At 37.0% G+C, this 25,637-nt stretch overlaps 2 protein-coding genes across 2 annotated transcripts in view; both read right to left on the bottom strand.

Moving 5' to 3' along the window:
• The window catches only part of ablim1a (actin binding LIM protein 1a), a 59,867-nt gene extending 56,786 nt beyond the window's left edge, over positions 1 to 3,081 (bottom strand). Inside the window, exon 1 of the mRNA XM_049481268.1 lies at positions 2,999 to 3,081. Coding sequence (XP_049337225.1) covers positions 2,999 to 3,062 — 64 coding nt within the window. The 5' untranslated portion in view covers positions 3,063 to 3,081. The remainder of the gene's footprint in view (positions 1 to 2,998) is intronic.
• Positions 3,082 to 3,989: 908 nt separating this feature from the next.
• On the bottom strand, positions 3,990 to 24,906 carry fhip2a (FHF complex subunit HOOK interacting protein 2). The gene is made up of 17 exons (XM_007238502.4): positions 24,481 to 24,906; positions 22,032 to 22,110; positions 20,297 to 20,466; positions 19,655 to 19,759; positions 19,194 to 19,316; positions 18,649 to 18,867; positions 16,811 to 17,007; positions 16,027 to 16,141; positions 15,825 to 15,901; positions 14,915 to 15,107; positions 14,134 to 14,306; positions 12,312 to 12,455; positions 11,660 to 11,750; positions 11,214 to 11,357; positions 10,278 to 10,418; positions 10,022 to 10,125; positions 3,990 to 9,098 (listed from the first exon to the last, which is right to left on the bottom strand). Exons 1-17 carry the CDS (start codon positions 24,523 to 24,525, stop codon positions 8,987 to 8,989), a joined length of 2,232 nt encoding a protein of 743 aa, XP_007238564.3. The 5' UTR covers positions 24,526 to 24,906; the 3' UTR covers positions 3,990 to 8,986.
• Between the last annotated feature and the right edge of the window lie 731 nt (positions 24,907 to 25,637).

Raw genomic sequence — 25,637 nt, forward strand, 5'->3', positions numbered from 1 at the left:
CTACTAGGCTGAATGATAAACTCTCAAGAGGGGCATCCGGTTGCTGTTTTGAAACTCACTGTACTGGGCTGAGTGATGGACTCTAAAAATAAACACACCAACCAAAGCAAACCCAACCCAAATTCAACCAAAGCTAAATCAACCTGAACCAATCCAAACCCAAACAAAGCAAAATCAATGCAAACTCAACCCAAGCCAACGCCAACCAAAGTAAACCCAACCCAACCCCAACCAAAGCAAAAATCAACCTGAACCAACCCAACCCAACCCCAACCTAAGTAAACCTAACCCCAACCAAAGTGAACCCAACCCCACCCAACCCAAACAAAGCAAACCCAAAGTAAACCAAACTCATCCAAAATCCAACCCAAATCCCACCCAGTGCAATTCAAATTCAACTAAAACAAACCAAATTCATCCCAACTCTAAACAAAAACAAAACAAATATACAAGAGGAACATAGAGTCTTCTCTCTTTAGACTACAAGCGACATGAAGAAACAATATTCCATCATTTTAGAGCTCGTTGCAGAATCTACAGCTTATTATGGATATAAGATTGTCTGGACACTGTTATTAAGCTTCAGTTAACATCGAGAGTTTGGTTATGCCTGAGTTTGATGATCTGAAAGGAGCCACAACACTTCCTCCCAAAAGAAGATGAGTCTGGACTGACAGTCAGGACCCTCAGGCTCCTCCCATCATCAGATCTTCACCGCTGGATCGATCTGTTATACACAAAAGTGCCTCAAACTGCACTCAGGAAATAAGCAGCACTTTCTGTGTTGATCCCATCTTTTACTCATCCATTCCTCAGCTCTCTCCAGCAGTGCGGTGGTTCTGGCTCTGTGTTAATGAGCGGTTGGGTGGAACCTTTGGGACAGTTTTCGATGAGCAGCACTGGTATAAAAAAGAGGATGTGGTGTAAAGGAGGTTAAATATGAGAATATATTTGGTAGATATTCATGGGTGCAAAATGTCTCGTGCAAATAAAATTAAATGTAAAACGTAAACCATTTTGCTGCTTGATACAAAAGAAAACTTCACACTGTTCTCATTTTCTATGATGTATCTACCAGACACAGATCATATCAGCCTAATATTGAGTTTTTTATTTAATTTATAGATGCACTGAAAAAAAAAATACTTTGGACCAACCTAAAAAAGAATTGCTCTAATTTGTAACCTAAACCTAAATATGTTCGTTTTTTTAAACTTATATTTAAGATTTAGTTAGAATCTAAAATTTGATTTTAAATCAATCAATATATTATTTAACCTGAGTACCGAAAAGTTTTTTAAAACAAAGATAAAAGATATTATTATAATAAATATCCTTTTTCACACGTTTTTAAAACTTTTTTTATAATCTGGAATAAAATTATTTTCTGTTACAGAAATGTTAAATTTTACCTTTAAATAAACTAATTCAATCTTTTAAATTCTGTTAGTTAATTTAATAAAAAAAACTTTCCGTAATTTCCATGAGTATAAAACCAACTAAATTATGTTACAATAATTCAAAACAACTTAACGCACAGAATGCATTACAAATATTATGACTATTTTTTTTCTGAATTCTGGAAAAATGTGGTGAACATTTTTGTGCTTTTAAAATTGCAATGTCAATTTGTTAAATATCGTGCAGCCCACTGGCGACCACCTGGAATACCATACCAACACAGCAATAGGAAAGCAACCAGTCATAACAGCATATCAACCTCCTAGCAACCCCACAGCAACCACCTAAACAACTTTACCAACTGCTTATCAACAGTATAGCAGCTCATTATTATAGCATATCATAACGAAGTTCTAGCAACTGATGACCCACATGATGAGGAGCAGGACAGCATATAAATCAGTGCAGTAAAGAAACCTGTAAAGAACTCATGTTAACTTATTTAGCAGTGACTTGATGTAATGAAACAATGTCAGTTTAAGAGCTCTCAGTGCTACATAATATTATTCAGTTTATAATTACTATATACATAAGATTCAGCTCCTCTGTTACACAGGAAGTGGGACTGGGGATATGATAGTAGAGGGAGTGCTGCCTAAGTTATATACTGGCATACTGGTGTCATCTACAGGGCGAGAGAGGGTAATGCATGTATAGACTTTAAACCATGAAATAAACTACTTATAACATGTAATGATATTTTTAAACATTATAAACAGGTCTCTTAACCCTTTGCAGTGTCCATTGCAGTGAACATCATGTGTTTTCTTATTTCTTGTGTTTTTTCTTGCAATTAAATCAGATTGAGAAGCTTGTTATCCATCCGTCAGCCAATCAAACATCGGTTTAGTAAAGGTAAACTGTTATTTGTTGAACACACTCAAATATCTCAAGAATTATATCTTAAATTTAATAGATAAATACGCTGCCAATACAAAACATGGCAGTTTTTGAAATCAACAACTAACTCAGCACGATTACCCCCCCCCCCCCCAAAAAAAATGTTTTTAATAAATATTAAGTTTTTAATAAAGTTAAAATAATTAAAAAATATATATTTTTTTCTATAAAACAACAGAGATCAACAGATTATTTTGTAATAATGGTCTGTAAGCAGATATTGACTGATAAACTTAATTACTTAACTTAATTTTAGCTTGTTTCTGTCAACTTTTTATTGATTGTATTAATTGCATCCATATTTATTTTGAATGTATATATATATATTGGGTTAAAATTGTGTTGCAAAGATAAATATATAAATCATAATAATTGTGTTATGGTGAAAACAGGATTTTTATTACCATAGTTATTTGAGGTTTGATTTAAAATCTGACAAAAATGGGTACCTTTATGATAATGATTATTGTTATTATTATTAATAATAATAATATTAATAATAATATTACTACACCTGTGAGCTGCGGGATGTGCTGTCTGTACTGCAGGATGATTATAAGCAGGTGTGAATTAGAGGAATAAGTAGAATAAAGCAGCAGAGAACCGCAGTGTTTAATCATCATTATCACACACTCACCCCGCGCAGGCTCTCCTGCAGCCCCGGCGGCGGGCGCTCTCCCCCGGCTGCGGTTATGCGGCATCCCCGCGTCTCCCCGGCTCCCGCGCGGACTCGGATCATTGCGAAAGTGCTGATCTCATATTTCAGACACACAGGAGAGCATGCTTGGGCGTGTCGCCGTAAGGGCTCACGGGAAATGTAGTTCTTCTCGCTGGCGACCGAATAGAAGGCATCCAAAAAGATGCATTTTTTTCTAATAATAATAATAATAATAATAATAACTAAAAGCTAAATCCAAAAACATTTGGCTACAAGCTAAAGTTAAAAAATGTTTGGCTAAAAGCTAAACAATTACATTTCCACTCGCTGTGTTTACGTGGTATTTTTAAATGTAATTACGATGTGTGTAATAATAGTAATAGTAATAATAATAGTTATTATTCAACATAACTGTGAGTGTCTTTTAGCCTAAACATCTGAAATAATATAAAGAACATGATATTCAGATATTAAGAATTTTTACTTATTTTTGTAATAACTACACAATATTTGTACTTTTACTTTTAGGACTTGCTTAACTACTTGCAGCACTTACTGTATGTAGAACAAATGTAGAATACTTTATTACTTCTACTTAAGTAAGTATGATGTTTAAAGAACACTTCAACTTCTACGCAAGTCACTTTCTTGACAGAGTATTTGTACTTTTACTTTTAAGTCCGTGTCTTTAGTACTTTATACATGTCTGGTCTTTTAAACTCTGTAACTTGAGTATCTATTGATCAAAACCAGATTATTAGACACCAAATTAAATATGCAAAAACGTTTTAATTGATTAGCAAAATACTTATTCCTACTTTTATTTTTTTAATTAATGGAATACCATGGCCAAGTGATTACTAGTGCTACTATTTCACATTTTTGGGTTTAGTTGTTTCAGCTCCATTTACCTCCATTTAACCATCCACCAATAATTTGCGACGAATAAACAAAACACCACACGACTGGCTACTCAAAGAAAGCTATTTTAATTGGTGTGTACAAGAAAGCAATCTTACAGATATAAAAGAACAGATGGAAGGTGCAACACACAGATTTGATGCACAATAATAAGGTGTCGATGCAATGTTTAATATACAGCGTGTGCAGGACCTGTAGTAATAATAACAGTGCAGCGGGCAGTTCCCTTTAAGACGGTGAAACGGTTTCGCCAGGCCCGACCCGGACCGAGCGGACTGATGGATCGTGAGCACGCAGCACAGTTCAGCTCATCTCTAAATGATTCCCCTCTGTTGCATCATGGCAGTGACATTCAACACCTCAAAAAGTGTTTCTTTATTTTGTTAAACCCTCAATAATCTGATGCAGTACACTGCTGCTGCTGCTGCTGAGCTACATTTTTACAAACTTGTGGAGCAGAACAGTGGCTGGTCTGAGTGAATTAAAACCAGGGAAAGAATATATTTCCTCGTCGTAATGCAAAAACCTTGTATCTTTTACAGGAGAAGGTAAAAACATTCTTAAACTTTAGTGAAAGTCAATGGAAAAAGATATTATTCCAGGGTTCATACAATTTTTAACCAAGAAAGTTTCATGAAATTGTTTCCATGACCATATGATTGTTAAAACATCAGTGCAGACATGGACAATAAATGCAAAAATCAACTAAAACTATAATCAAAATTCATTACAGAAGGCAGATTGAAAATTTCCTAAACTTATCCAGGCCTGAAAATTCCTATTTTAAGATTCCATGACTTTTCCAGGTTTTTAATGACCGTATGAACCCTGTTATTCCATATATTTAAAATAAAAAAAATTATTTCATTCATTTTGCCATACATTTATAGCCAACATTATTTATTTATCTTCTAGTTTGTCAAAGAAAACATTATTGTTCATTACGAATTTTTCAGACAAAAACTGAAAATTAAACATATTCTGTGTTTCTGTAATTTCTGCTGCTCCATACATCTCTAATTTTGAAGCAATATAAACAGCCAGATTCAGACTATATCAAAAAGTGAAAAACAGCAAAAATATAAGACGAGATATTTGAATGACGGCTTCAATACTATTTTTCTCAAGTTACCGTAATTAAAAAGAAAATTCTGTAGATTTTCTTTTAAAACTACCCATTAAATATATGTTTTTTTTAATGTATTAACAAAAACAAAAAGCAAAAACAAAACCAGCACAGGAATAGGGACGTAAGATTCTGAAGTGTAAGACTTTTTAAACCTAGAAAACGTAAATACAGGCCGCAGCCGCATATACACTGCATATAAAGTAAGGCATCAGTCACACGCTCACGCCCTCATTAATTGGCAATTAAGGAAAAGTGATAAAAAAAAGGACAGAATAATTCTGGATGGAAACAGATGTAGAGCATGTTTACACCTTGCAGTAACAACAAGAGAGTTGAATTGATTTCAATCAATTTGAGTTTAATAGTTGAGTCTTTAAAAGTAATATTAAATTTTGGGATTCAAAATTTCATTTGCTAGCCTGCGCTCAAGGTAGACATGTGCTGAAATACGAAGTTTTATCTCATGATAATTGCATATTACGCTTAATACGTTTTTGTTTAGAAAGCTACATGCACACAGCTGATACACGACTAAACATTTTATAGGACTTAAATTTCACTGTTTGCAGTCAAAATGCTCAAATCACTCACTAGAGCTGGACGATATGTTAAAAATATATATATACATTATTAAAAAGGACATTTTTAGGATATTTAACTATATTTAACGCAATTTTAAGTGGCAGATGCTTAAAACTGCTTTTTATGCATAGAAGAGATTTTGCATCCAGTTTTTTTTTGCACATAACCTAATTAAACCGTGGCGCGGAGGAGACGCAACTCAGAGATGTGCGTCCGGACGGGACTAAAATTACCGGAGGAGCACGGAGTTCAGAGAAAAACAGTAGATAATTCAGCCTGTAATTTTCTCAGAGGACGTCTGAGAAAAACACGTACATGATCGTTCTGGACGGGAATAAAATCACAGAGGATAAAAAAAAAAAAACAACATAAAAGAGATTTAAAAAATTACCCCAGAAACCCCAGAGAAACTAATCCCATCCGGATAGGGCTTTATTTAACTTTTGCATAAGAACAATTTTGTGCTGAACATCACAGTAAATCCAATATTATGTTTGAATTTCAGCACATGCCTAACCAACGCTGCATTAACTTTACTTTACTTATGCAAAATACATCTTAACTGTTTAGCTTTAAGCTAATTAGCTTTTTGTATGCGGTTAAGTGAAATATGAACGTAATTCATGATCACGGAAAATATGAACACAGAACACAGTGTTGATACAAGGTGTAAACTGCCTCTTTGCTTTTCTTAACTTACTACTAACCACACGAATGAGAGCTTGCATGCACTGTTTTACACCAGACAGCACCACGGCCATCGCTGTACACATATATACACACAGTTAAAGAAAGCTTCGGAAACGTTTTGTCTGTATAAAATGTGCACGAGCGAGAATAAAAAGAGATCTCTACACTAGACGAAGCCACGCTGACGAGACTCACCCTTTGGTTCATGAAGGAAAATAAAATGGAAAAAAATAAAAAAAAACGTTGTGTACACTAACACACTGTGTACAATAAATAGGACGATGTCGTCAAGTGTGAATGTGCAAATCGCTTGAACGTTTTACTGCGAAACTTTCCCAGCTGGATAAAGTATTGCGTAGGGGATCTGAGGAGCATGGGTTAGGCTAATACATGTGATGTGCTGCATCTTACGAAATCTTACGAGGTTTTTAAATTTCAGAACAGTAGTTTTCCTCACTTAAAGCAACACTATGTAGATTTTTCTGTTTAATCACTACAGAAATCACTGTAAGCAGCACTGTTCACTTTATTGGAGTCAGTAGAGCATGCTACTGCTACTCAGGGGATCTGCACACTGATGACTGCACTACGTAACTTTGAAAAAGCAGGCAGAATAACTGAATAACTGTGTAAATCATGTTTGTGTAAAACCTGGGAATTTAATGTTGAAGAGACTAGCCACTAGCCTTTCATATAAGAATAAGAATGGGAACTCACTTAAAACTCATCATGGCTTCAGTTTATGGATAAAGTTTTGCACTTTACCGAAAAGGTAAAGGACAAAAAGAGCCAATCAGCTCGCTGCTTATGCTGTGAGCTGATGCTAGAGGGGTAATGGTTCCTTAAAGTGGAGATCTGCGCAAGTGCATAAGCAAGAACAAGAGAAAAATCATGTTTTTGTGCATGATTGAGCCAAATGCTACAAACTAGTTATGGGATACCGATCTGACTTTATCAGTGATTTAAAATGTTCTTTTGGTTTCGATTATTTTTGTGAGCAGACTATCCTTTAACAACTACCAATAAGGATATTCCTTTACTGCATTAGTCTGCACGCTTCTTTTACATTCACAGTTCTTTTACAGTCAGAGTGATGCTTCTGTATCTCTCAGCTTGTCCAGAAATGCATGTGTAAAGCGTTTCCTTTAACAGCGTCTCAAATCGTCCTATTGTAAAGAGAGCACAGGCACAAAAAAATGCAAAAAAATAAAATAAAATCATAGTGTTGCTTTAAGAAAAGTTGAACTTCAGCCAACCTTTAGCCGGAAATACACGGCAGTGTGTCGTGTGATTGTGTGTTTGCACTTTTAGATTTAGGTTTAGATTTTTTTTTTACTCCTAAACCTATACAGTAGAAACAGGAGAGCACACCTGCTGAAGAACACTATTGCTGGTGTACGTCTCATAACTTACAACCTCAGATCCCCTGTAATAACATTTACACATAAGCAGAGCAAAATATTTATAGAAGTGGGCGTATTCTGAGCAAGTCCCCGCCCACAATAAATAATAAACGTAATAATAAAAAGCCGAAAGCGATGAGTACAGCTACATCCTAGCAAAGAACAAGGCACACTCATACACACGATATTAACGCAGTGGATTAAACGTTAAACCATGATGATAAAACTAGATCAATCTAGAAACACTGTTATGGACATATACAGTTCTCCGGGGGGGAGGGGTTCCAGTGGAATCCGCTTTCTGTAACGTGTGCAAATGTATTCGGCCCGATCCGAATCGATCTTTCCGTTCAGAGCCCACTTTCTGAGTCAATCTTAATGTAGATGATAAGGAAAAATGAAAATCAGCATCTCTCTGCTGACATCTTTTTAAAAAAAACAGGTAGACTTCCGAGTGAATTCCGAGTGGTGGAAATGTCACAGATATTCCATCTTTTTTATGATTTGGCATTCTCTTTCAGCTTACATAACCCAAATTTCCCCTTAAGGAAATAAAATAAAGCAAAAAAAAAAAAGGCAAGCATAGTATGTTTCTGTAAAATTCAATTTTACAAAAAAAAAATCCAATTTTATCTACCGTAATTTAACTGTTATGGTCAAATTAAGATTTTCCTAAATGCAGCTTTGAATTATCAGCCTTGAAACTGCTTTAAATTAAAATTTTGGCTTGATATATTTATATATACACACACATATATATAATTTTTGAGCTTCTACAGAACTAATATCAGGATTCTCATGAAGAAAATAAATGGGAATGCAATAGCCTCACTAAAATGATGAACATATTAAAACGGCTAGAGGTGGGCTAGACTTAAAACAACAACAAAAAAAAAAAATTAAAGTTGAAAGAGAATTTATGATGTGAAAGAGAGCTGATGATGTGGGTCTATGAATGCTACAACATCCTTCTCCCATCGTCAGTGGGCGCAAAAAAAAAAAAATAAAATAAAATAAAAAAAACACCCATGGGCTCCGTCCTGATGATCTCTGGTGGTGGAGGCTGCAGACGAGTACGTATCAGAGGGACTGCCCTGCGGATTAAATCCCGTTATGAGTGAGTCCTGCTGGAGGCAGCAGGTCTGAGGGATGTATGTGGTGTTCAGGTGGTGCCCACCTCTGGGCACGCAGTTCCACCGCACCGATGATGCTCGAGTCCCGAGCGCAGCAGCAGGAGGAGGCTCAGGGGGAGGTGGATGCGGAGGCGTGGAACTTGACGAAGGCGATGGCCGCCAGCTCCTTGCAGAACTCCTCCAGAACGATCACTCCCTCCAGCAACGTCACGTGATCAATACTGATGGGATAAGGTGGAAAAAACAAGAAATTCAATAATTTAGTACACTTTTGCAACAACCAGAGGCATGTTTAGAGACATATTGGTCCCAGAGAATGCCAAAAATTTGCTATACCCTCTGTTAAGCATGGTGGTGGAAGCATGCAATCACGTAGCTGCGAACTGGACAGAGGAGGCAAATATTATATATATATAATATAAGAATGGGCTTCAATCGTACTGAAAATTTTGTGAACTATTTTGTTGAATATACAGCTCTGGAAAAAATAAAAGTAAGAGAGCACATAAAAATGATGAGTTTCTTTGATTTTACCAAATTGAAAACCTCTAGAATATAATCAAGAGGAAGATGGATGATAAGCTTGGGTTTTTGTTGCACCAGAAGTGTATAAAGCATAAAGTTATCCAAAAGCAGTGTTTAAGACTGGTGGAGGAGGAGAACATGATGCCAAGATGCATGAAAGCTGATTAAAAAACAGGGTTGAACTTGATTTCTGAACTGGATTTGGAAAGAATATGAACTTGTTTTCTTTGCATTATTTGAGGTCTGAAAGCTCTGCATCTTTCTTTTTGTTATTTCAGCCATTTATCATTTTCTGTAAATAAATGCTCTAAATGAGAATATTTTTATTTGTAATTTGGGAGAAATGTTGTCTGTAGTTTATAGAATAAAACAACAATGTTCATTTTACTCAAACATAAACCTATAAATAGCAAAATCAAAGAAACTGAGCTGTATTTAAGCAGAATCCTGTCAGAAACTTGTTAATGCCTACTAAAAGTGTCTGTGTTTACAGTCTAAGAATATATCCAGTCTTCTGCTAGCAGTTTTTACAACGTAGACACTATTAATGCATCTTGTCGGTACCAAAAAAAAACTTTTCACTACCCTTTGACATGTTTTCTGAGTAAAGGTTTGGTACCTTAAGCCCTCTGGCTCCAGTCCGAGCAGCCTCTTCCTCACCAGCAGCAGTTTAGGGGTGAATTCAGGAATACGATGGATCCTCAACATCAAGTCTCCGACCACCTGATATAACAGAGAAAACAAGTTTTTGCAAGTGAGGAAAGGAATAAAAGTCCACATATGACCCCTGTATTAATACTGCAACTGTGAACTGACATAATGAAGAGATGAATATCTACAAATAAGTCTATAAAGAGTAGAAACAGGACCATTACCCTGACTATGACGGAGAAGAGGGATCTGCAGCCGGGTGCTAGGTTGATGTAGGGGTCCAGCAGGTACTCGTGTAAGTGCGGGTGTGGTAGTAGCGACAGTTTCGACAGCACTGAGGTCACTTGGAGGTTCACATCGTACGGCTGTAGAGAAAAAGAGAGAAAATGTAAAAAATTCAGAGCCGGGGTTTAACAGCAGTGGCATGCAGGTCATTCTACACACTGTGGTTTATACTCAAAGCGGAGGAGTACTGTGTAGATCAGCTTATATACAGGAAACACCTGGTTTTAGAGCACAATAATTGATTGTGGTGACGGACAGTTCTGGTGGAAACAGGAGAGTTGAGGTGCACATTGAATTCTGCGTGCTTTGATCAGCCGTGGTTTTATGTTTTTTGGATACAATCCGGGTTAGCACCCGAACATCCCTTTCAGACAGCTTCCTCTTACAGCGTCCACAGTTAATCCTGTTGGATGTGGTTGGTGCTTCTTGGTGGTATGCTGACATTACCCTGGATACCGTGGCTCTTGATGTATCACAAAGACTTGCTGTCTTGGTCACAGATGCTCCAGCAAGACGTGCACCAACAATTTGTCCTCTTTTGAACTCTGGTATGTCTCCCATAATGTTGTGTGCATTGTAATATTTAGAGCAGAACTGTGCTCTTACCCTGCTAACTGAACCTTCACACTCTGCTCTTACTGGTGCAATGTGCAATTAATGAAGATTGACCACCAAGCTAATTACTACGCTGCTGCTGTTCTGCTGATGTCTGGACAAAGCAGTCTAGGATGCTTATGCTTGAAGTGCTCGTTTATAGCAGCTGTAATGCAACTTCTAATCACGACTAACAATGGTGCACTATTTAAGTGTGCAGTTAATGTGCAATTTCAGACACAATCACCCAGACCTATTAAATATAAAACACACTAACTCACCTGGTCGAGGATACGGCCCATCCTGTCGAACAGTATTTTGAGGAAATGTCCCTCAAAGAAAGGGCTGTCCAGATTACATTTCTCTATGGGTTTAGGGCTGCTTCGCCAATCCCACCTTTGGCAGATACCACAGTAATCCCGAAACTGCACAAAAACAAAAAAAATCCACATGTACGTTATAATAGTAAAATATTATGAAAACTCCTCTTTTTATTCAATGTGTTTTCTTTCTATTATAACTTTTTACACTGTAAATGTAATATATTTCATATTTTAGATTGTTTTAAGTATCACATTTATCTTTGAGGACAGATTTGCAGACACATCAAACATCAAATTAATATGTGTTTTTTATATGAAAGCCATTAAAGTCAGAAGATCTAGAGTCTCTACAGTGTACTTAAAAAATGTTATATATAAGCACATTGCATCACTCTACCACTCACCTGTCTGTGTGCGTCTCTCAGATAAGTGTCATAGCCGGTGCCTTCAACCTGATAGGACGATTTCGCCTCATCCGGAACCAAGCACAGGAAGCTTAAAGGGCAGAAAGTTCAGTTCAAAATGTAAAACTCATATATTATATAGATGTATTACACACAGAATGATCTATTTTAAGCGTTTATTTCTTTTATTGGTGATTATTGATTACGACTTACAGCCAATAAAAACCCAAAAATCAGTGTCTCAGAAAATGTTAATATTTTATAAGGACAATTGGTACTTTTGAGGCAGTGTGGCCAGTATGCTAAGTCCTGCTGGAAAATGAAATCCGCAAACATGAAGTGCTGTAAAACTTTCTTTGGACTTGATATCTTGATAATAGAACACAGTGGATCAACACCAGCAGATAATGGACATGTCTCTCCAAACTATCACTGATTGTGTAACTGAAACTTCACACTAGACCTCGAGCAGTTTGGACTGTGTGTCTCTCCACTCTTCCTCCAGACTCTGATCCCTTAATTTACAAATAAAAAGTAAAATTTACTGATGATCAGTGATGGTTTGGAGTCATGTTATTTGAGATGCACTAGTACATGCTCGAGTAATCTCACAGTCTGCTCCGCTGTATTTAAGCACAAACTGCTCACAAACCTGTTGACGATCTTGTGAACCTCCGTCTTCCCATCAGGCTTGCTGTGTTCTGTGCTCTGAGGGGGAGAGCAGCTCAGCCAATCTGGGCTGGGAAGCTTGGGGTCTGGAGACAGGTCTGAGAACAGCGGGTCCTCTTCTAAATCACTGGTAAAACAGATCAAAAGAAACTGAAGGATGAAGGAGATGTTTCAGTTTTCATGAATCAAGTGTGTGCATGGATAATATCTGTATCATCTGTAACCATTACATGGATCAATTGGAAAAAGTAAGCTTAAGCTCTATCCGGACGGGATTAGTTTCTCAGGGGGCGTCTGTATATATAAAAATATTTTACACTTCTACTCTTTAGTGACAAAACTCCTGCATCCGGACTGCAATTGAAAAGCAGGAAGAATCAGTAAGTTTTTAGGCTTTAGTTTTTCATCGCAGCGTTCAGTAGCTCCTCCATTTCCACTCGCTGTTGTGTTTTTTTTTAACGTGGATCTCCGTGGAAACCGTGGCGCGCCCAAAGTGTAATTACGGTGCGCGGCAGTGGACAAATTTAAGCTATTTTATTGAAGGCGAGGAGATGAAACTCAGATGTGCGTCCGGACGGAACTAAAATTACCGGAGGAGCACGGAGTTCAGAGAAAAAGAGTAGGAATACTGGCGGCACGGTGGCTTAATGGTTAGCACGTTCGCCTCTCAGTGCTAGGGTCTTGGGTTCAAGTCCCTATCTGGGTGGAGTTTCCATGTTCTCCATGTTTCTGTGTGGGTTTCCTCCGGGGACTCCGGTTTCCTCCAACAGTCCAAAAACATGGAGATCAGGTAAATTGGATACTCTAAATTGATCTGGTGTGTATGTGTAAAAAGTGTGTGGTATGTATGTAAGTTGTGTGTGTATAAGTGTGTGTGTAAATATATGTATGAGTGTGCTGAGATATGGATTGGCATCTGTTCTGGGTAAATGCTGTAATGCCTGATGCAGTCCTCCTCTAGGTGAATGGTTGTTTCCGGTTGAGAGTACGCTGTGTGCCATTGGCTGCCGCTTCTCACCGGTGTGTGAATGTAATGTGGTTGTGTGTAAAAACATGTAAATTGTAAAGCCTCCTTGGGTTTCTAGAAAGTTTTATATAAGTTGAACATTCATTCATTCATTCATTCATTCATGCATTCATTCATTTATACTGTCTGTGTGGTTAGTTTATAAAAACAGACAATTCTGAACTTAATACAGAATAATAATGTAAGTGAACTCAGGGCTGAGAAGTTTATAAACTAATACACGTCTTGGTGAGACGAACTGTTCAACATCTCTGCTGTTCAGAAGCGAAGATGCACAACATAATGAAAATGTTTAAACCTTTTTATTGATTAATTTCCTATAGTATACCTATAGTTTTAATACTTACAAGAAATATATTTTTTTAACTTAATGTATTAAAGTACTAATTATTAAACTATTATTATTCCTTCTATTTATTTATATTTGTGTTTGCAGTTTGGAAATGTATGTTGTGAATTAAAAAATATAACTTATCTAAAAAAGGAAATGAATTGGTCATTCATTATTAAGTAAAATGTCTCGTCTCCTCTTGTGTATTTTTAATTGCTCTTTAAGCAAGCAAATATGCTTTATCCGATTACTCGAATAATCGAATCGATTTTTCAGTAGAGTACTCGATTACTAAAATAATTGATAGCCAGTCCAAATATGGTTTTCTACCAATGGTACAAGAATTACAGCCAATTATAACAACATTTATGCTGCGGTTCACTTTTATTTACATCTTTGAGACAAAATGAATGCAGAACAACTCAAACAGCGGCGGCGTGTTCTTACACAGCGTCGTGCGGCTGGCCGTTCTCCATGTGCTCTCGTTCCTCGCGCTCCTCCTGCGGCTTGTTCTCCATGTAGTTCCTCTCGTCCAGGCTGCGCAAAACCAGGTTCTGTAGAACGTGTTGACACGGCTTCTGCAGCAGCTGCTCGAACAGACGCAGGGTCATGATGCTGATCTGCAGAGAGACAATAAAAAGTGTTCATTCTACTATCATATCTTCTCATTTTCAATGCCTTTGCTTTATTTTCATGACTATTTACATTGTAGATTCTCACTGAAGCATCAAAACTATGAATGAACACATGTGGAGTTTTATGTACTTAATAAAAAATGAGCTGAACCTCCACAGTCACCGGACCTGAACCCAATCCAGATGGTTTGGGGTGAGCTGGAGCACAGAGTGAAGAAGACAAAGGAGCAACAAGTGCTAATAAACACCTCTGGGAACTCCTTCGTTCCTTCAAGACTGTTGGAAAACTTTTCATTTCAGGTGGCCACCTCTTAAATGACGCTCATTGAGAGAATGATGCCAAGAGTGTGTAAAACAGTAATCAGAGCAAAGGGGGGTATTTAGAAGAAACTAGAATATAAAACATGTTTTTTTCAGTTATTTCACCATTTTTTGTTAAGAACATAAAACTCATCATGTGTTCATTCATAGTTTTGATGCTTCAGTGAGAATCTACAATGTAAATAATCATGAAAATAAAGAAAACGCATTGAAAAAGAAGAGAAGGAGTGTCTAAACTTTTAGCCTGTACTGTAGATGTTTAGCAGATCTACCTCATCTGAGAGATGGTCGCAGTGCTCTATAAGCCTGTGTCTCAGGGGGATCTGGGAAATGCCGGTGGGCGTTTCAGGACCCACTTCCTCTCCCAGCAAGAAGTAAACGGTTTCCTGCAGGAGAGCCTCAGACGTCACCTGCCTGATGATCCTGTTCAACAGCGCAGTGGAGGTCAAGATACCCACCTCTGACCTAAAATAAAAAAAGGATTAACAGAACAGATTAGAGAACATCTTTAAAACAAATAAAAACTAGGAATGCACTGAATGTTTGGTAACTAATATATACTAACAAGAGGGTATATAAAGCAGGGAGAGCTGACAAACAGCAACTATAAGATCAGTTTTATGCTTTTTTTCACACTCAAAATAATAAATGAAGCATTTAGCATCACTTATGCTTGGTAAAAAAAAAAGATATGAGCTGTACAGGGCCAGGACAGTAACATTAGTTGAGCTAACTACCTAGCTTTAGCATTCTCAAATCAAAAATCAAATTTCACTCACATGTAAGTATTGCTATATATACAAAGTACATTTGGTACATTTATGACAAAAAAACGGACGCTTTGGTAAAGGGTAAAGGTGCGATTAAAGTATTTTTCCTGAATAAAGTCTTGATTAAAACTAAAATAATAAAAAAAAAATGTGTTTAGTTGGTATGACTGCTGGGATATGATAAATTATAAATATTAAGTGCTGAATACATGTTTTTAAATTGTAGTTTTATAGTTTTGAATATATTTTAAATATATAACAAACAGCAAAAATAAAAATGCTCAGTATTCAGCTCTTGACCATACTATTAATTTTGTTCGAGTTTTAATGCAAGAGTTTTAATTTCTAAAGTCTCTGCATGACTAATAGAGGAATGTGTGTGTGTGTGTGTGTGTGTGTGTGTGTGTCTTACGTCTGCATTAGCTGCGGCTCCATCACAGCCACAAAGAAGCGCTCCCTCACCGCTCGAGCTAAAGCAGCGGCCGCCGTCTGCAGAGCAACAAAACAGCACACTCAGAAACAACCACAGCAAACAAATCTCAGAATAATTCTATATTTATCATTTTGTACAATAACTAATCCTTATCCTTATTTTGCATTACTACACATCTTACTTTCTGAGCCTCTTTGATCAGCTGATCACAATAGTCCAGCCAAGAAAGGAAGGAAATGAGCGCTCGCTTCCCCGTGAACACGGCAGCGTCTTCCTTCAGGTTATACACGTCCAGCCTGAGGAGAGATAAAACTCTTATGCTCACAATCAATAAAATAATACCCATAACGTTAATACTATAGCACATCTGTCTTTTTATAATGTCTGAAATATGATCAAAATATATCATAAAAAAACAAGAGTCAAGACACAGCTTTTCACCTCATCTATAATAAAATATGGTTTAAAAAAAAAACTACAAAAGAGACACTATTTAACTGATTCCTGACGATAAAATAAAATAAATTAAAGTGGAAAGTAGAGTAGGAAATTATTTTTAATGGCAATCGTGAGGTTACTTGATTTTTAGTATGACACGTTTTCAACTTTTTCCTATGTTATTTTCTTTATTTTTTTATCATTTTTCTTTTTCTTTCATATATCTTTTATTGGGAATGTACTTAGAGTACGTTTTCTTTTGATTTTTGTGTATCAATTTATGTATAATATTTGTGTGTTTTATGTCTGATGGACCTCAGGAAGGAAGAATAGCTGCGATCATAAAAGGATATCCAAATAAAAACAAAATAAATAAATAAATAAATAAATGAATAAATAAATAATAATAAATAACCTAAAACGTCCTGAACAAACAGTTTTTTTGTTTAAATGACAAAGAATTTTTTGCAGTGCACAAATCTGAACAGTGTGTCCAAAAACTACTACTATCTGAAAGGAGAGCTCACCCCCAGTTGACCGACTCTACAGTCTCGATGTCCAGAGGGTCCATAGACTGTGGCAGGGCCTGGTAGAAGGCAGCGAGGCGGTCGGTCAGCAGCTGGCACAGCTCTGTGCTCTCCGTTAGACTCTTCGCCGCTGCGGCTTCAGGTAAACTGACCAGCAGCATCAGCCCCTCACACGCCTTCACCACAATCCGGCCGTCCTGAGAGAACGCAAAGCAAACATCTGACTTAACCATAACCATACCACCTACAGGACATACCATAACCATACCACCTACAGGACATACCATAACCATACCACCTACAGGACATCCCATAACCATAACCACCTACAGGACATCCCATAACCATAACCACCTACAGGACATACCATAACCATACCACCTACAGGACATACCATAACCATAACCACCTACAGGACATACCATAACCATAACCACCTACAGGACATACCATAACCATAACCACCTACAGGACATACCATAACCATACCACCTACAGGACATACCATAACCATACCACCTACAGGACATACCATAACCATAACCACCTACAGGACATCCCATAACCATAACCACCTACAGGACATCCCATAACCATAACCACCTACAGGACATCCCATAACCATAACCACCTACAGGACATCCCATAACCATAACCACCTACAGGACATCCCATAACCATAACCACCTACAGGACATCCCATAACCATAACCACCTACAGGACATCCCATAACCATACCACCTACAGGACATCCCATAACCATACCACCTACAGGACATCCCATAACCATAACCACCTACAGGACATCCCATAACCATAACCACCTACAGGACATCCCATAACCATACCACCTACAGGACATCCCATAACCATACCACCTACAGGACATCCCATAACCATACCACCTACAGGACATCCCATAACCATAACCACCTACAGGACATCCCATAACCATACCACCTACAGGACATCCCATAACCATACCACCTACAGGACATCCCATAACCATAACCACCTACAGGACATCCCATAACCATAACCACCTACAGGACATCCCATAACCATACCACCTACAGGACATCCCATAACCATAACCACCTACAGGACATCCCATAACCATAACCACCTACAGGACATCCCATAACCATACCACCTACAGGACATCCCATAACCATAACCACCTACAGGACATACCATAACCATAACCACCTACAGGACATCCCATAACCATACCACCTACAGGACATCCCATAACCGTACCACCTACAGGACATACCATAACCATAACCACCTACAGGACTAGCCAACATACCAAGACCCTGCTCAATTAATGGAATAACGAACAAACAGCAATGCTCAGTAACACTTTACAATAACTCCCATTACTATATTTTTAACTCTTAAAAAAAAAAAAAAAACTATATTTAACACATGACACTTATTTATCAGCATGAATATTCATATCTAGAAATATTAAAAAATCATGAGCTTATCAGAATTTAATTAGAATTTTAAACTTGAAAAATATTCATCAATTGCAGTTTGTATTGCCAATGTGTTAATCAGTATTTACAAATATATTTGCACCTTTTTAGTTCACTTAAATGTAAAAAATAACAGTTATTAATCAGTAGTTAATGGTTAACTAAAATGGTTAACAAAAGGTATTATAAAGTGTTTCCCAATATTCTTGTCTCAGTATTTCAATTTTAGTCATAAAAGCAGGTCACAGTAACGTTTAGCAGTTTTATTTTCTGACCGTTTTAAGTTCATTCGAAAATATGACGCATGTTAAAACAACATGCACATCAGACTGAGAGAAAGAGGCTGGACTCACAGGGCTTTTGGTGAGGTTGAGCAGGGAGCTGACCAGGTTGTAGTTGCTGCCGCTGTTGTTGGAAGGACTGCCGGCCCCCTCTGTAGGACTGCTGGCGTTAGACACGGACCCGTCCTGGACCGGGCCGGGACTCTGAGGTTGTCCCGTATCTGGAGAGGATAGATCCTCTCTTAACCCCTCGGCTGCAGCTTCTTTACTGTCGGCTCGTTTTCCCTTATTCTGAGAAACAAGGACAAACAAACAAGGCAAACGTATGAAAAACACACAAAAAAAAATGTGTTAATAAACTTGATAGAATTAGTATAGTAGTAGTTTTTTTGTTAATTATTAAGTCATTATGTGCTTCAGTGTCATGTCTGTTGAAATGTTTTAACATTCAGTGTTGAATTAATATTTTTAAACAGTAGTTTTGTAATTGCTAAATAAATTCAGCTATTTTATGCATGGGGTTATTAAGTTAAATTACATTTTTCTCCAAATATATTGCTTGTATATATATTTTTAAATTGTAGACCATTCAAATAGACACACATACACCTGCCTACCTCCAGAAAGAAGTTAACCAGGTAGGGGTCTTGTTTGAGTTTGGAACAGACGATGCACAGAAACTGAATCTCTTCATTCTCTGTCGGAGCAGCCAGCACCTCCCCACACAGGCGGATCAGTTTCTGAGAACACAGAGAAGAACACACACAGCTTCAGTACACTAACAGCTCACACACACGTTTTTTTTTTTATTTAGAAGGAAAAAAGACAGTAAAAAGATTGAGATAACACTTAGGAAGTCAATGTAAAAAGACTTTATTCCAAGTTCTGGATCAATCATATTCATCCATTTTTTTATGAAATTGTGATAGTTTCATAAAAAATCACCAGCAATTATATATTTTTTATATACTCAACAGATATAAAAGGAAAGATATAAATAAATAAAAGGTTTCAGCATCACAGTTACATAATATGCATTGTGGACACTTTATTTTATGCAAATGCATACATTCATTACCTGTACAGGTCTGTGCACGTTAATGTGAGGCAAAAGAGGCTGACGAATACGACCCAGCAGCCTGGTGTAGAAGCTCAGAACCATCTGCTTCATACCTGGAGGACACTATAGGAACATAAACGTGGTTTAGATAGTTAAATAGAACAGGATGCATTTAAACAGACAGCAATAATAAAAAGGAACATTCGGACAAAACGTATGAGCAGTGAAAAAGCTGACTATTTCAGGAATCCTGAAAAACCTGTAGTGGTGGTCTGGCAGCATTGTTTAAAGGAGAAAACGTCACGTCAGGTAATTTAACAGGGGTAATAATGACTTTTTGAGATTCATTTTTGTTCATTTATTCAATCAAAAGCTCTGAGGGAGTTTTTACTTTCCTTTCCATCGCTTACTGGAGTTTTAGTGTTTTATGTTAAGCATTTTGTCTGATTCTCTGTCTGTGTCTGTAAAGCTGCTTTACAGCTTTATCAGCTGTAAAAAGTGCATTTTATTTTTACAAATACATTTTTCTGTGGATAATAACATTCAGAATTATTCCCGACACTGCAGATCTATCAGAAATAAGACTGTTCTAAAAATATAGCCCATCATTTGCGGGACTAAATTCAGTATGAATAAAGTATGAGAGAGAATCTCGCTCACATCAGCCTTGCCCAGAGTATAGAGGGTCTCCAGGATCTTATGATGTAGCAGATACTCCATGCAGGGTCCCGTCTCACCCGACTCCCTCTCGCCCTCCTCCTGGATCAGGATGTCCAGCATCTGCTCCAGGTGAGAGGGGATGTTGGTGTCAGTCACTGGGGCTTTATCATCTACAAATGATAAAGAAACAAATTTGATCTGTTAGTTGGATCATGGATTAAATGTCTATAAACAACTAAATGGCTGATTACATAATAAGAAGACATTTCATAGATAACATTAACAGTCACAGTGTACAGGAAACATGCAGGAAACACCTGCAGCATATCCTACAGGTCAGTGCAATGTTCTTTTACTTCTACAGGACATGGAAAAAAACCCCAAAAGGACATGATACTGGGCCCATCACATCTGATCACATCTGATCACTGCATTCAGCTACTTTAAGATGCACTTATTGATGTCACAGAAGCTTGTCTAGTCCTTGTATAGCAGTGCTTCCAACAGAATAGACTCCCTGGAGCAGATGAATAATGCCTAATGCCAGATATGTGCAAAAAGGGTAAAAACCCTTCCAGCATCGAGCTGTGGAGCAGAGGAAAGGTGTCCTCTAGAATAATAAAACTCCGGCCAATACTTTTGAATAGGACAGGTTGAGAAAGTGGGCTGCTGATTAGGGCTGCAAAGATACTTAGATACTAAATTTCGTACTTCCACATTTAAACATCTAGACACTTAAATGCCTTCTAAACCTCATGTTCAGCTGTTTCTATTGTTTTTTTTAGATGTAGGGCATGGCAGAAATAATCGTTAATTAATCAACTATTCGAATAAATAATCATCAGATTAGTCGACTACCAAAATAATCATTGGTTGCTGATAACAAATGACAAATGTTCTTGTTGCTAAATAGGGATGTCCCGGATCTGATTATGTGATCGGAATCGGGTGGAAAAGATCCAGAGCGCTGATTTATCAAAAATGTAATGTTACGATGTTACTCCCAACTTCACTATATACTCTAATGCACATGTGCACAAAATATTTTACTATTTATATGGCTATTTGGTACTTAGTTTTAGTAACAGACAACTTGGATGTGTTATTTCCAATTTTTTTCCTGCATTGCCAAGGTATTGAATCAACACTTGGCAATGGCAGATACTCAAAATCAAACGAGTCGGACGCAAAAAACTAAAAATAAATAACATTGCAAGGTTCCTACACATAGTAGAAAATATTCTCCAGACAGTGAAGACCGTTACTCCAACAAATGCCAAATAAAGCAGAGGCTTTTTAAGACCATTGTCTTATGAGTGCAGTGGATTTGGGCAGTGGTAGCAGTGATCTGATCACCAGGTTATTGAGAGGACAGGGTTGTAGGTTCTATACCCAGGTTTAGCAAGTTGCCACTGTAGAGCAAAGCAGTTAACCTGTCCACCTGCTTTAGGCAAATAATAAATATCACTCTGTGTGTGTGCGTGTGTGTGCACATGTGTGTAACCAACAGATGAGTTAAAGACGAAGGCCAAATTCCACATGGCTCCAACACTACTACGGTAAACGTGGTTGTCTTGTTTTATCTTATCAGTCTCTAAACATGACTCAGGCATTCAAGTACCCAACATTAGCTCAATTCATAGACTGACCTGTCCATTCCTTTCTATTAATGCCATGTAAATTAAATTCACTTTTGTCCCCCTGTCTTCTCTAAGCAGTCCTCCCGCAGCCTTACCTGATGTCTCTATGTAGTAATGTGTGATAGCCTTCCAGTGGTACACAAAGTCTTCCTGCAAGGGCAGCGACGGTGCAAGCTGTGGAGAAAGATGATCATCATGAATATCCATCATTCTATATTAAAAACAGTTACAGAGCCTGAGGCTGGAACAAAACTCTAGAAATTCAACCCAGAGCCCTTCTCAACTACAGAGGTACAGGACTTTCACTGCAAAACCAAAACTAAACCAGCTGAAGCTAAGAGATTTCCACAGATATGAAGGAATTTGACTGTTTCCAGCTGCTGCACAATATTAAAGAAAAAAAAACAAGACATGAAATAAAAATGTAAACCACATAACTCAGACCTCTGAGAATGAATTCTTCATAAGCATAAAAACATAACATGTTCAGACACAAAAATGATTCGAAACAGGAAACACGTACACTTTGTTCTGAACTTGTTTTAACCTGTTTTTAACATTATCCACCACTGGTGTTGGGTTTTAAATGTAGGTTCGTTCATTAGTAGAAGTGTTTACAATATAGACAACAGCATGCTTGTAGCAACACTGCTGCTAATATGACTACTATATTAAACTATAATTTATAATATATTTTAAATTATACAATATTGCATGTCTATTACAGGCCAAAGATCACAAATCACATCATAAATCTGAACCAGTATTAAGGGATAATCAATATGCCAGAATGTTTTTTTGGAAATTGCGCAAGACAATGTTATTAAATAAAGATATTAAGATATAAAGATATTTAGCTATGTCGCTAGCCCACTGGCTAATACCCATAATACTGGAGAATAACATGAACTAGCTTGTTATAAAGCTATAAATCCATCTATAACACTTCTAAACAACCTAAACAACAACTTTTGTACAATATTGTTCTTAAATTCAAAAGATATGGTACTAAATAGGTAGCTAGCTAGTGAATGTGTTTGGTAGCCAGCTAACTAATTGGCTAACACTAGCTAGGACTGCTAAAGCAAATGTGTCACTGCTTGTATTATTACTTGTGTTATTAACTATACATTAGCTAGTTAACTTACACATGTTCATAATACACCTCGGGATAGATAGCTGGGTTAACTAGGTTAGGTTATTCATATCTTGGTTAGCTAGTTAAGTTACTTTAAAGGGATGTTAAACTATGAATTTTGTTAGCCAGTTAACCTAAGTTATATAGGTTAGTTAACTAGCTAGCTTAGGGGTCTCGCTAAAAACAAGCCAGCTAGAACTAACCTAGCTAACTAGCCTTAATATTTAGCGTTTCATTTAAAATGTAGGAAACAGCTAGGTTAACAACGTTAGCTATAAATATATAACGTTACACATACTCCGTTATCTATTTAGTTAAAAAAGTGTTAAGTACCTAGCGTTCTAATAAAAGCTAACGTTATATCCTAACTAACGTAGCTGGCTAATAATCTTATTAGGCCCTCAGGTCGTCTCAAACCAAAGTTATTACAAATTAATTTTATTATAATATAATATTAAACATTCAGCTACCCAATTACTAGCTCACTTAAATGCAACTGTAGCTATAATCTCAATATTTAGCTACCTTAGGACTTTTGTTAGTAAGCTAACTGTTAAACTAAACTAGCTTGGGGGACTCGCTAAAAACAAGTTAGCTAGAACTAGCTAAGCTAACCTATCTTTCCTGTTTCAACCTAATTGTTTATTATACAGCTGCTTCGCTCTGCTGTGCTAGCTAGGTTAACACCTTTATAAATATATAAACATAGCTTGCTAACTATTTTAGCGTTCAAATAAACGGTAACGATAACTACATTCTAGCTAGCTGGCTAATCACCTCATTTGGCCCTCGTTCAGCCCCAAACCAGCTATTATTAACTAGTATTATTAGCATGTACTATTATTAATAATAAACATTAAGCTACCTAATTATTACCTAAAATTAACTAAGCCATGTGTTAGCTGTAGTTATATCTTAATATTTATTTAGTATACGTTACATTAAAAGCTGCAAATGTAACATGAAACAGGCTGCTTACGTTATATGGGGGACTCGCTAAAAACAAGCTATCCTAACCAGTTAGCATTTCAGCTAATATTTTATTAAATTTGTGATTAGACAGATACGTTAGCTTAGGTTATCTTAGCTAACCCATCTCACATGTGGTTTTCTATTAAATTAGCAACATTATAAAACATATAAAGTTAAACATAGCCTGCTGTAACGTTAAATTCCAAGTTTTATAACTTGCTAACTAGCCTAGCTCAGAGCTCAAATAAAGGCTAAGCTAGGCTAATGCTAGGGCTAAGCTAGCTACAGCTGGCTAGGTAGCGTTAGGTAGGGTTTCCCAATCAGATCAGTAAAAGCTACAGGCCCTCCGTCTCAGCAAACAAACCCAACCACCCGCACACACTTCTCACACCGCCCTAAAAACCGGTCCATTTAACCCGAACCCAAGCCCTTACCGCCTCGACCGCATGCTGGAGGATGGAGGTGAATTTGGAGAACATCTTGTTCTTGGACTGGAGCAGTTTTTCCCGAGAAGACCGAGAGAAATCCTCTATCTTCTTTCTGTTTCTGCCGCCGCGATCCAGATTGCACGGTTCATAAAGTGACCTTTACACAGGAAAATGTATCGCAGTGGGTCAAACGACGATAAGGCTCAGATCTGGAACACCTGCAGATTCGCACAGAATATCCAGCTGTGAAACATCCACCTGGCCCGCTGAGTTTATCCACCTTTACCGCTACCAGCTGAAGGCCACCGTGGCATTTCCATGGCCGAGAAACACGCAGTGCCCCCAGGCCACCAGCAGGGGGCGCCTGTGCCGAGCTGAACTCCAGCCAACCAGCGCAGGCTATTTACGATAACGATACGATTACTTTTTATTATAATAATAGTAGTAGTAACAATAAAAGTACAAACAGTTATTATTAATAGTTAAAAAAAAGTTATTAAAATAGTTATTATTATAGTTAATAGTTATTATTATATTAAAATTATGAAATCTGAATTAACAATTGTTTTTACATTTTTACATTAATTGTAGTTATATTGTTTTGCAACTTTATAGTTTTATTATTTGTGTTATATAGTTGCCTAATATTATATTCTACACATAGCGGCATATATTTTATGAAACATATTTCTGATTTTATTAATCCATTCATGTCCAGCAACTAAATTAATAAACTGTTGGAATGATGAAGAAAGAAAGAACCTATTTTTATTTGCCTGTTTAAGTCATTTGTCTAAAATTATGCCATTATGTAAAATTAACGTTACTCTTTGGTCAAACAGTTTTTATTTTTATTTTATATTATATACTGTTTTAAATATTTATAAAAAATGTTTAAAAAATATTTCATTGTATATAAATGTATACATTTGTGTTATTGTGATACCCAACACACTTTTTTTCGTGCATATTGAGGTTATCAGTACTTTAAGAGTGTGATTAATACTGTTAACTTGGATAAAGTGCAACACATTTTGAATAAGAAGTCACTGTAGTTTATATTGGAGAGCATTTAAGTAGTAGTTTTTTAGATTTGAGCATTTTGTCTGCAGTAATTTGTACCTCACAAAATATTGTGTATTGTGAACATCTTGGAATGTCGT

Source organism: Astyanax mexicanus, chromosome 7, assembly GCF_023375975.1.
Source record: "Astyanax mexicanus isolate ESR-SI-001 chromosome 7, AstMex3_surface, whole genome shotgun sequence".
Lineage (NCBI taxonomy): Eukaryota > Metazoa > Chordata > Actinopteri > Characiformes > Acestrorhamphidae > Astyanax > Astyanax mexicanus.